The sequence below is a fragment of the Penicillium chrysogenum genome (assembly GCF_028827035.1).
Source record: "Penicillium chrysogenum strain IBT 35668 chromosome Unknown utg000005l_segment0_segment0, whole genome shotgun sequence".
NCBI classification, from domain to species: Eukaryota; Fungi; Ascomycota; class Eurotiomycetes; order Eurotiales; family Aspergillaceae; genus Penicillium; species Penicillium chrysogenum.
This window is the reverse complement of record NW_026622753.1, coordinates 4829722-4842038: the sequence shown is the minus strand read 5'-3', so window position 1 is coordinate 4842038 and position 12317 is coordinate 4829722. Positions and strand designations below refer to the sequence as shown.

The 12317-nt window shown below is 51.3% G+C and overlaps 4 protein-coding genes across 4 annotated transcripts; 2 read left to right on the top strand and 2 right to left on the bottom strand.

The window, feature by feature from the left end:
• Window positions 1-742: 742 nt before the first annotated feature.
• Window positions 743-5580, bottom strand: N7489_010235 (putative eukaryotic translation initiation factor subunit eIF-4F; the record flags this gene model as incomplete). The annotated part of the gene is made up of 6 exons (XM_056715984.1): window positions 743-893; window positions 952-1325; window positions 1381-1464; window positions 1527-1847; window positions 1905-4814; window positions 4939-5580. 6 exons carry the CDS (start codon window positions 5578-5580, stop codon window positions 743-745), a joined length of 4482 nt encoding a protein of 1493 aa, XP_056563606.1.
• A 996-nt stretch (window positions 5581-6576) lies between these two features.
• On the top strand, window positions 6577-7593 carry N7489_010234 (uncharacterized protein; the record flags this gene model as incomplete). Its single annotated transcript, XM_056715983.1, has 1 exon — window positions 6577-7593. One exon carries the CDS (start codon window positions 6577-6579, stop codon window positions 7591-7593), a length of 1017 nt encoding a protein of 338 aa, XP_056563605.1.
• Window positions 7594-8089: 496 nt separating this feature from the next.
• N7489_010233 (HVA22/TB2/DP1 family protein) lies at window positions 8090-9197 on the bottom strand (the record flags this gene model as incomplete). The annotated part of the gene is made up of 3 exons (XM_056715982.1): window positions 8090-8894; window positions 8958-9107; window positions 9169-9197. The coding sequence occupies 3 exons, from the start codon at window positions 9195-9197 to the stop codon at window positions 8090-8092; spliced, it is 984 nt and encodes a 327-aa protein (XP_056563604.1).
• A 638-nt stretch (window positions 9198-9835) lies between these two features.
• On the top strand, window positions 9836-10899 carry N7489_010232 (NRDE family protein; the record flags this gene model as incomplete). Its single annotated transcript, XM_056715981.1, has 2 exons — window positions 9836-9947; window positions 9997-10899. Exons 1-2 carry the CDS (start codon window positions 9882-9884, stop codon window positions 10897-10899), a joined length of 969 nt encoding a protein of 322 aa, XP_056563603.1. The 5' UTR covers window positions 9836-9881.
• Window positions 10900-12317: the final 1418 nt, after the last annotated feature.

Below are 12317 nucleotides of genomic sequence, written 5' to 3'. Positions count from 1 at the left end.
TGATTGCTTAGTCTCCTACAGATGTGCAGATCTCCTATAACTTTTGTTTACTCGTAGCCATTATTCGCATTTAGCAGGTACATCACTGCGAGGATTTGCCACAAAGAAGAGATTAGAAGTAGCCAGAAGGCGAAGCATTCATTCAATCACGTTAAAGCTGAGTGGTGCTCCGGGTATTGAGAAAAGGACAAGAACAGAGAAAAGCGAAAAGCAAGAGAGAAAGAAGGATATGCAAAGAACGAGAAGGGAGAAAGAGCAAAGAGCAAGATGAATATCAGCAACCCCTTCATCACCATCAATCTCTCCATGCCAGAGCCCACTTCCACAGTAGAACCCCCTACTAGATCCGCAACTGGGAAAATGGACGACAATATGAAATCGAAGTGATTCAGCAAGCCCAATTGCAAAGTCCTACTCTCAAACACGGCTCCACAGCCCATGTCTCGATTCAACGGGAAAAAGAAAAAGAAACAATAAGAATTGAAAAAGATGTCAAGATTGTACACTATGAATCGGGTCTCTTCTTCGAAAAGAAAAAGTAGAACCAGCCGTGATAAAGTGAAAAAAGGAAGTCCTAGGGGATAACCGACCAGTCGGAAAATGCAAGAGGACTGTGACCGATTAAAAACAAAGGCGCGTGGTGGGCTTTCCTCAAGGGAAAACATGGAAATGACGAAAATGAAGAAATCTTTTTGTGAACCAAGAAAATGGAAAACGTTGATCATTAACTCCTAAGGACTTTCTATGCTGGGGCTTCGCCGTCCTTGACAGACGGGGTTTTTGAGGGACGACGCTCCGCCGCTGCGGGCTGCGACTTGGTGAGCATCGGGGAAGTGGGGTTTGACGGCGGCGAGGTGGCCAAGTTATCCCGATCTTCAAGGGCAGCAAGCGCGCTGGGGAGGGTATTAGCATTGGGTTTTCCGCATGAGGAAAGCGTTGGGGGTTGCGTACCTGAAAGCATTCATAGAAGAGTTGTCTTCCTTCTTGCTGCCGGTAGGAGTGCCGGTGCGGCTGCTGGAAGCGCTGTCGTCGCTACCACGGACTAGGCTACCGCCGGGGCCGAGGTTCTTGCGGCCGCTGTTGGTGCGGGAGCCGAGAAGGCTGGACGGACCGAATGACATGGGCTGGTTGGTGTTGCGAGTCGCACGAAGACGGCGGAGATCATCACTGCCAACCTTGCTAGAGGCGTAATCGGGAGGAGGGGGCTGGTTTCCGTATCCGAAGCCGCGGGCGTCACCGCGACCCATGGGGATGCGGCCACCGCCTCCGCGGTTGCTGGATTGGCGCTGGCGCTCAGCCTCAGCTGCTTGGGCAGCACGGGCAGCCTGTTTCGAGAGTTAGAGATGAGAAATAATGAAGCACAGTGATCAGGGTACTTACAGCCTCGCGAATCTCAACGATGGTTTGAGGACCCTTATCGGCATCCTTCGAGTTCCAGCGTGCGGCACGCAGATCAATAATATCCTAGAAGTCATGTCAGTTCTTTGTTCTCCCTTCACAAGACCAAGAGCTCGAGAGAAACTTACTAGAAGCATGAAGCGAAGACGACTGGGCAAGTTAGGTGTCTCCATCATCATGTGGATGCGAACGAAGTAGGCGTCCATCATGGCAGGTCCCTTCTCAGATGCATCGAGACTGGCACCGATGGTGCGCAGCAGACTGGTCAAACTCTCGACCTCGGCTTCATCGGGGACACCCTCGTAGTCGACAAGTTTCTTGACACACTCGTGCATGATACGCTCTGTAAGCATGCCAAGCTTGTACAGTTCACCAATGAACTTGACGAGACCAAGACCACGACGCTTAGCGGCGGCAGCGATGTAGTACTCATCAGACATCATTGCAATCTGGGATCGATTATTAGTACAGGAGGGAACATCAAGTTCATGTGTAGGTCGACATACCTCTTCAGTAGTACCCTCGGGCTTAGCAGGCAAGTTAGTTTTCCAGCCACGCTCGAACTCTTCTTGGCAGCGGTTCAGCAGGTACTTGCGGAACAGACTGCCACCAGCAACAACGGTGCCATTTCTGTCACGAATGTTCTCATCCTTGATTTCTGGGCTCATGCTCTCCAGCATGCTCTTACAGAACTTGGCGTACATAGGGGCCCAGTGAGCCTCATCAGTAGCTTTTTCGAATGTGAGTTGGATGACCTGGCGAAGGGTACGACCGTCGGTCTCGTCCTTGGACTGGGAGACAATCGCGAGGATCTGACCAGAGATACGGTCGAAGTTCTCTGGGGTCATCTTGTTAAGAGCAGCCTTGACCTTGCGCTGCACGACATCCGGTGCCAAGTAGGCCTCACCACCAGGGGCGGGACCAGCACCAGCACCAGCGGCCTGACCAACACTGCGAGGTTTCCAGCCAGACGCGGAGGTTTGAATTGCCTTCAATTCCATGCCAGCGGTAAGAGGCATCGACTTGTTTGCCGCCTCGTCCTGACGGCCACCTTGCTTCTTGGGTCGGCTGTCGGTACGGGGACCCTTGCTCGAGTTGCCACGAGGGGGAACACCGGCGGAGTGTTGGCGAATGTTTCCAATAGGACCCATGCCACCAGCGCCCCGTGGGAATCCGAAGGGGGCGGATGCATTGCGGCTGCCCATCGGTCCGCCGCCCATAGGGGGTAGCTGACCAGGTCGGCCTGTGAAGTTGCCCATGGGGAAGGCAGTATTCATGGGGCCGCTGCGAGAGCCAGCACGGCTGCCCATGCCGCTAGGAGTGCGGGCAGACTGGGGACGAGAAGTGTCGGTGGGATCACCAACGGTGTCCCGCAGACGGGCGTCCCAGTCCACGGAGATCTTATCTTTAAAGGCGGCCTGGAATTGCAGCAGGAAGTTCCGGTCGTAGTGGAACTTGCGGCCTTCGGGCGCAGCAGCGTTCATAGTGGCGTCGGGAGGGGTGATGGAGGCAGGGTAAGTGACCTTTCCGAGGTCTTCCAAGAATTTCGCATTCTGCAAAGACTTCATGCCTGCGGTGGCTTGCTGGGGTTCCGTGGGCTTGGGAGTATCAAGCTTGAGGCCAGCAGGTTTCTTGGGAATAGCACTGGCAGGCTTGGCTGGCGGGCCCATGTCAGACGAAACAGGAGTAGCGGCACCGCTGTCGCCAGGAGTGGAAGACTCAGTGGCACCGTATCCACCCTTCTTGAGCGCGGCAAACGCGTCCTTGGTATCGTCCTGGACCGCTTCCCCACCGGCACGAGCCTTCTCGCGGGCAATCTCGCGGGCCTCAGCCTCAGCCTCGGCCTTCTTCATGTTCGCCTCGTAGTTCTCCAGTTCCTCGCGCTCCTTGCGCTCAGCTTCTTCCTTCTTAGCCTGCTTTGCGCGGTTGTAGTCTTCCTCAGCGGCGCGCTCCTTGGCTTCGATCTCGGCCATTTCGCGCTCGATGGCATCAAAGTCGATCTCATCGTCATCAACGGGGGCGGGAGCCGGAGCCGGAGCCTTCTTGGGCTCTTCAGCAGGGGTAGCAGTCTCCTTGGATTCTTCAGCAGCCTCCACCTTCTTAGGCTCCTCGGCCTTATCCTTGATGCTGAGATCTTCAATTGCAGCCCGGGCAGCCTCAGTATCATCCTTCTTGGCATCGGTCGAAACGGCTTCAGTGGTCTTGCGGGAGGCCTCATCAGCCAGACGCTGCTTCTGAGCGGCCTCGTCCTGCTGAATTTTCAGGCGAACAGCGTCCTTCAATTCCTGCTTCTTCTCCTCGTCGGTCTTCGTGGCATTCGCCTTGCTCTCGGTGCGAGTGTGCTCAGACGCGCTGGCAGTGCGAGGGGGAGGAGTGGATGTGGGAGGAGGAGTAAATTTCACAGGAGAAGGGGTGGCCCGAGCAGGGGACGCAGGGTTCTTTTCGAAGGTCTTGACTGAGCCGCTGTTAGGGTCCTTGATGATAATCGGGCTCTTCTTGGCCGAAGGAATGATGAAGTGAGGCTTGGGAGCGGGGCTGTTAGATGCGCGACTGCCAGTGTGGGTGTGGCTGGGGGCAGCAGGACCAGTGGGTGCCGGTCCGTGGCCGAGGCTCGAACCTGGGCGGTCAGTAGATACCTGGGAGGGGGTACGCGAAAGTGGGGTCGCCTGAGGCATGGGGTTGGGGAATTGCTGTCCCATGTACTGAGGGTTGTAGGGCATGCCAGCAGCACGAGGTTGGGGCGACGGTGGTCCCATGTAGTAACCACCATTCGGGTTGTAATAACCAGCGTAGTTGGGATCGTATGCGTTGGGGAATGACTGTTGAAATTTAACCATTGTTAGAAACTGTTCGAAATGGCCACTTTCAGGCGCAAGATCCACGGGGTACTCGGGTGAGTATGGAGGGTTGTCTTTGCGCCTCCAAGAGCTGCTAAGGTTCCTTTGGGGACGACGCCACGAATCCTGGGAAGAACGAGAAGGGGGGGATCTCACAGCTTGGGGGCCCATGTGTTGACCGTAACCGTAAGGTTGCTGAGGCATCTGGGGGTGTGCCATCGGAACTTGGTTCATCTGAGGAGTGGTAGGGTTCACGTTGGCCAGCGCAGGGCTGCGGTTGGCTTGGTGAGGCGAGTTCGGGTAGGGGGCCAAAGGACGGCCCTGGTTCTGGAACTGGGGACCCATGTTAGGACCGCCTCGCGGTTGGTTGGGGGTCTGTCGGAAACCGGGGTTGGGAGAGTAGGGCATCTGCTGTCCCTGGTAGCCGGGCTGAGAGTATCCGCGACCGCGACCACCCTGGTAGCCTGAGCGTCCGGGGCCGTTGCCCATGTGGTTACTCATATCGCTGTGGGTGGATTGGGAGGACTCGCGACGCAAGTGCTGGGCACCGTGTGCAAGAGAAGCCTGGATCGAGCGCATCTATGTGAGCAAACAAGTTCAAAAAAATCGAAGGACCTGGAAAAGTCGCGCACAGGTGGTGCCACGCTCCATACGCATCTGCGCACCAAGATCACTCAAGAAAGGAAGGATTCGAGACACTTACGTTGGCATCAACAGATTCCCCAAAACTACCGAAGTTCGGCACATTTCCCTGCGCCTGGTAAGTCGATGGAGGGGGACGGCCGCCGCTGGACGCGGGCTGGGGGATAGGTGAAGGAGAAGTCTGAGGAGACGTCACGCGGGGGTTGGTCGAAGGGGCACCAAGTCCAGCCTGGGCCTGGTTAGAGGCAGGCACAGCAGGAGCGCCCATGTTGGGAGAACTCTGCTGGAATCCGAACTGAAGACTGTTGGGGCGACTGGCCGGGCCACCGCCGTTGGGCATGTAGCCGGAGGTACCGCTCGAGGTGATCGTCACAGATGGTTTGCGAGAGTGATCGGAGGAAGCGGCCGAAGCAGAGGGAGCTCCATTGACAATAGTCACGCCAGAAGAGGCCGCCTGCTGAGATTGATTTTGCATGGGTTTGCCGTTCACAGATACGGAGCTCGACTGCCCATGTTGCGCTGAACCGCCCACGGTGACGGGTGCGGCGGTAGAGTCCGTCGCGGACTTCTTAGTTGCGTTGGCGTAAGATCTGGCTGGCGCCTGGGTGGCAGCCAGGGGGGTAGAGGATGCGGGCTGGGTCGAAGCGGCGGGAGTAGCGGTGCTTTGTCCTTGGTTGCCCGACTGAGGAGGGTTCGAGCTCATTAGACAGGTTGTACGTCTAAACGCGCGAAGAGGGCGATGGGAAAGGTAAGGTTCGAGGGAAAAGACAAAGGTGATGTCAGTACGCGGAGGCGTGACAAGGCCACATCCAAACCTAACTGCGGCTTGTTAAAGGGATGAAACGTGATGGAAAAAAGAGGAAAACTAATTTCCAAATACACAGAAGACCAGGTACGCAAGAGCAGCGTTTTGGTCGACAGTGTTATGTGTTTAAAAGGGTTGTTTCAAATGGTAGAAGGTTGGTGGGAGGGAAAAAATTCCAGGGAAAAAAAAATATTCGGGTTTGTGGAAAACGAAAGGGCAGAACAGAGAGTTGCGTCCCGGGGCGACCAACGTACCTTTGAATGTGTTTTATGGGATGGAATCTCTTGAGACTCTCTAGAAAGATGAGATGAATGAAAATTCAAAAAAGTGAACTGAGAGATAAAATAGTAAAAAGAGGTCGAGAGTGACTATGGCCTACAACGCCACCCACATGTTACAAAGAAAGCTACATCAGTACGTCGTAGAGTGTCTATAAGTTGTCTATGAGACAGGCTAAATGTACATCAAATGGGTTCGAATATTAAACAATAGATACCCAAGTACCTAGGTATGACCCTATTCGTATAATATGACCGACTATTCCTTTTTATTCATCTGGAACCTGATAGACCCAGAATGTTCCCCCAATGCCCCATTTTCCCCGTTTGCCACTATAGTGACCCCATACATCCAAGATGTCTACATCTATACCAGATACCCTATGAGGTATATAAGGTCTACCATATGTCATACCTAGGTAGGGATTTTCCTATCTTAGCTGCGGCCGCCCGCTTTTACAACGGCGCTCAGAGCCAGGCTCACTGAGTAGATTTCAGTCCGACTCAGTGAGCTGCTCAGATCTATTCACGTGACTCAACAGGTGGTGTCCTGACCATACTTTCCCCAGAACCCAAATGAACACATCAAACTCGAAGTGACCAAAATACCTTCACGATGAGAGACGAGAGAGATATACTAGATCTTTACGCAACCGACTACCAACCTGTTTGGGCTGCAGGAATTGAATTCCCCGGTGTCATTCCAGAAGAGATATCACAGTATCTGTATAAGGATGGCGAGCAGGTCTCCTTGTTCATCGGACCGTTGTCAAGCCTCTTTTGGCTTGAGGGGGTGGAAGAGCTCGAAGAGCTCATTCGCGATCCCGCATATGTTCTTACAGATGAGTACCGTTCGATCCCACAGGGTTCTCCGCGTCTTTGGATTGTTTCAATCTTGTTTGAAGAAGGGAAGATACCAGCAATATTCATGGACAAGATCTATGAAGAGCCTGTCCGACGCCAGGCTTCCGCGCTTTCTTATACCAGCTCTATTCCCCCAAATCTCACAACAACTCCTACTCAAAACAGGATTCAAGATATCTTCCCCTTTGCGCGCCTCCAATCTTTTCCGCCAACTATTTCCTGCGTTAAGACAAAACTAAAGGGAAAGAAGAACAACCGTGATGAAAATTATGTTGATTTGATGAATACATTCATCAATTCACTTGGCGGCAATCTTCTTTACAAGGGCTTATCACGCCCGTCAATAGTCAGCCTAGCCTCACTCTTCGCGCCCCTCGTCTCTTCAAACACGCCTCAGAACGAGTTCGGACCCGGTTTATACGCTACTTCCTCACTCAAGTATGCGTTGGACTATGCTGGCCCAGATGGGGTCATTTTGATTTTCAAGGATGTTGACTTCCGTCCGTTGGTTAAGATTGATTTGGCCGGCGAAGACTGGCGAACTACGGTGGACTACTGGACCGGGACGACGATTCCAAATGTTTCTGAGCGTGTACCAGCACTCTGGGAGCGATCCGATATCTTGCAAGGCCAAATCTCCGTCAAAGATCTGAGGTCCAAACAGAGGGTTCCCGGACTAGACTCCCAGGTTGTGGGAGTCAGCTATGCAGGCTTGAATGCATTTGCATCTGCTTTGCATATGATCATTTGGCTAGACAGTTCGCGCTGAGAGAAGTTCGTTGCTTTATGTCATCTTGTTTTCAATTGTCTCGCTAAATCCGGGCTCTTATTCTTATCCAAGGAGCGGGATCGTCTCTGTCGACCCGGCGTGGTTGTGGCTTTTGCTTTTGATATTATTTCCTCTATTGCTGTTGCGTGAAAGCCTATAGTTAGCTGGTGGAAAGATAATGATATTAATACCAAACTTCCCCATCTTCCGTCCTTGCAGTGCATCTGCGCGAACTCTTTTATGCAAGGCTATTCCTCCGACCGGAGGGATTCGGCTTGACATCCTCGGTTGTTTTCAGTATTTTGAACTAACATTTTCAAGTTCGATTTAAACTGTTATTTAGCAAGGCCAAAAAAAAACCCCTCCCCTAGGAACATAGCAGTCCTCCCATTCCCGATCTCTCTCACCCAGCAAGAGCAAAATGTTCAGGTTCTATTTTGGTTTTCTTGTTCTACTCTAAACCACCCCTGTTAAAAGCGGAACATCTCCGCGGGACTCAAGATCGGTCGTACCCGGTTGCACGCGACCGGGCAATCTCATCGACAGCCCGTGCCGCGAAGTCAGTACCAGATGAGCCTGAAGAATCTCGCTCGTTGCCAAACCAACCAGATGCCCATCCCCCACTAGTCTTTCGTTCGGGGCGACGTCCTAGATCCTCATCATCAACAACCTCGAAGGAGTTCTCGCTGCGGTTCTTGCGCAACGGCACGCCGTAGGCAAGGTCATCAGCCTCGAGCCCACCCCGAGGGCTGCTCTGCTCCTCTTGTGTTAGGGTTGACCGGAGGTGATCTAGCAGCTCTCGCTGCGAGGAAATAAAGTGAGCCTTCTCGGCTCCAGACATGGACTGCATCTGGCGCTGAAGAAGATTGCCACTGGCTGAAAGTTCCTGATCCCGCGCTTCTCGAGACTTTCCAGATGTGACCGATCCCACAGCGGTACTCAGTACTGAATACCAATCGTTTGTGTTGGCAGACGCCCCAGGTGCTCCGGCGGTGGGGATGTTGAACCGCGATAGTAGCGACTGCGCGTAGGAAGCGGCACCTGGCTGAGGAGGTGTCGTGGGGCGTTGCGGGGGTAGACCCAAGACCTTCTCCCGGATCAAATCGATAGCTTGGTAGAAGTATTGAAGACCCAGTGCCTTGGCCCGCTCATGAGTGTTGCCGATCATCTCTTCGATCTCCCGCTCATGATGTGTCAAGAACGGGTCCACATAGTCTTGGTACAGTGTACGAGCCCCTTGCGTCTGGGGGAGGACGAGATAAGCCATGAAACCGAGGCGGATCCAGCTGTAGAATGGGAACCTGCATAGTTATCGAGTCATGATTAGCTTGCGATCATGTCGAGCGAAGCAAGTTGAACTATACCATCCGATGATAAACACAGTCCAGGATTCAACCAGCAGAATGACTGAAAGCACCACCCAGTACATCAGCCATGGTGCGAGTTGTGAGGGGTCAGAGGAACGGAGAGCCTTGTAGGAAGCGAAAACGGGGAAGAGGATCGTGATGACCGAGCTATAGGATAGATCTGCGTTAGCTTGCGGGCCCATTCTGTCCGTATATGACTTGAACTTACGACATCAAGTCCGCGAAGATTCCAAACATGATGAAACCTGGGTGAATTGGAGATGTGAAAAGAAGAAAATTCCCTGGAGATTTTTTAGTTCTTCAGTCAGCCCCGCTGATCTGAGACGAACTCCGAAGTTGGAACAAAAAAGAGGAGAACAAGGCAACAAAGATAGTTCAGGGGTATATTACGACTGAAAGCAGAAATCAAATAATAGAAATAGTAGAAATAGTTCTCCTTATTCCTTACACATAAATCACTCCACGATAACTCCCATATTAAGAGACATGACCACTCGCATTTCCCCAAGAATCAACGGATGTGTGCTGACGTCACGCGAGACACTTTTTTGCTTCAGTGCATTGTTAATGATTCAGTCATTCATGGATTTAGGACATATACTATATATATCTTGGATGTATGTCTCGATATCTGAGATCTTTATTTTAGGACTTATGTTCAAATGTTGTTATGTTCAATATGGTAGAGGTACAAGCCCGACAAGGAACACTTCGCTAATGAGTGGCCCAATCACCCGAGATGCCTTAACTACCTAGGTAGTTCCTCTCTACGTATTATGACCCGTTCCTTTTTCTCTTCCCATATTCCCTTTTTCTCTAGAACACTTGCTTCTACTCCATCCGATACATACCCATCGTTAAATTCGTGAATCTTGGTTATTCCCCGCTCGTTCAACTCGGGGGACCTCGGAAACTCAAACCATGTGTATCGCATTGATCTCAACTGCCCACCCGGAATACTCGTTGATCATAATCAACAACAGAGATGTAGGTATTCCCATTCTGACCAGTGGAATCCCAAGCTTAATATATCTAGGAATTCCTCCATCGTCCCACATCATCGCCAGACTGGTGGCCAGAGCCATCCTCACATGTCCTAGGCTCACGAGACCTAGCCCGATCTACACATGGCACTTGGATGGGGGTCACCAAGCATGGGAAGGTGGCAGTTCTTACCAATTATCGCGAGGACTCGACCAGCGCAGCCATAGGGGTCTACAGCCGGGGTGTCATCGTCAACAGCTGGTTGATCGGGTCTACCGATAAGCGAGAGGATACCAAGGAGTTTGTACAAGGCATCGTGGCCAGCCCAGAAGCAAAGCAGGTGGGGGGTTTCAGTCTGGTATGTGGACATATCAGCGAGCCCTTGGCCATTGTCTCCAACCGTTCCACAGACATGGATCAGATCACTTGGGTGGCAACGGAGAAGAACCAAACGCGGGGTCTTAGCAACACAAGCTTTGATGACAGAACCTGGCCAAAGATTATTGATGGAGAGCAGTTGATGGAGGCGGCTATTGACGAGCATGTGCAAAAGGGAGATGGGGAAGACGAGGATGCATTGATTGATCGTCTGCTGCAGGTTCTCAGCACGGATAGTCTGCCACGACTGTCAGAAGAGAACAATACAATTGAGGAGTACATCCGTCATCTGCACAAGACCATCTTTGTCCCTCGCATCGGTACTCCAAATGATCGTGATCCAGCTGCAGAGAAAACCGCTGCAGCTCAGGTAGAGGATGAGGCCGACACACCCACGAACGGACCCCCTGACCAGAGTTATACCTGCGGATCGTATGGAACACAGAGACAAACCATTCTCTTGGCACAACCGGATGGACGGGTGCGATATTTTGAAAGAACGCTGTATGACAGTGATGCGAAGGCTGTTCCCATCGGGCAAGGCGATCATTCATTTGAATTCAGCATCACAGAGTAGCTTCTTATAAGCTTAGTGAATACACTTAGACCTCATAACTTGTTTCGAGAACTTCAGACCAAAACATACCACTTCACGTGACAACAAGTCCCTTGATGCATCCAATCACAGCTCGAGAAAGCCATTGACGGAATAGGTAGGCGGTAGTTTTCTGCCAAATTTAGAGGTTATATTGAACTTTAAGGATCACCTTTCGCCCTTCGGGGCATATGGTCAAATGAAAATATACAGAGAAGATTAGCATGGCCCCTGCACTAAGGATGACACGCTCAATCAAAGAGAAGCTACCTATTTTTTTTTTTTTACAGACCCTTTGTTAAAGTTATAGGGTGAGCGTCAAATGATACTCACACTGCTTCTTTTTTTATTATTACGCTTTTGGGAAGTCACGTGAGCACATGCCGGCGTTCGAATCCCGTGTGACGCGAACTCAATTTTTAAATCCCAAAACGGCGAGTGCTACTCTCGATAGTCTCATCGATGCCTTCTCGTTTTGTAACAAAAATTAAAAGGAAAGATGGGTTAAATGAAGCATTAAGGATTACTATTTTGTCCCTTGGGGACATCCGTAAATGAACGAGCTAAGGTATGTACATTCCTAAACGTTGACCACTTTCAGAGATTACGGGACCTATGCTAACTTACTTTTTTTCCCACCCTTCCCGGCCAAAATTGAGCGAGATACGGTGCGAGAGATTTGGTGGTACAATTCATTTCTATCTGGTATTAGATCGGAGTACGAAACACGTTGTCGACGATTTCATTTTATATTAACCTCAACATATACACCTGGGCAAACATCCCACTGATTTTTGCTCGGTCAGAACGCCGCCCTTATTCTACCGGCACTGCTAGAACCATGGACGAAATGTTTATGTTAGCAAGAATTTACTGCTCTGTTTGTGGTGCCTACAATCACTGCAAGGACGCGCCACGTCTACCAGTCAGCCAATTAACAGTTGGCGAGGCCTTGAAGCTTACGACCACTGTGGAGGAACATTGTCATACTATGACGGATATATAGCAAATCCCTGCTGCTGAAGACAAACTAGGACTTGTCAACGAAGCCGGGTTCAACACTCATACCATTCTCTGAACACCAGCCATCGAGCATATAAGGAGTACAGCAACAGGCAAATTATGAACTACCCAGAGGTGTCGCTATACACGTTCGCAGTCGCTTTCCTTTAATGGTCAAGCCAAAGAAGTCTGGGTAAAACGTTCTGATACGAGCTGCTTCTGATATAAATTATGTTTAGAGTAGGAAGTCCGCTCCATGATCTGTCTGATTTTCATCTGGCTACTCGTCGGCATCGCATACTTATTCCCCATTTGCATGTCTCCAAAGCGCAAATCCTAACTGAATCCAGATATCCTGTATATCCGGTCTCCCTAACATATTATCTTGAGGCGAACGA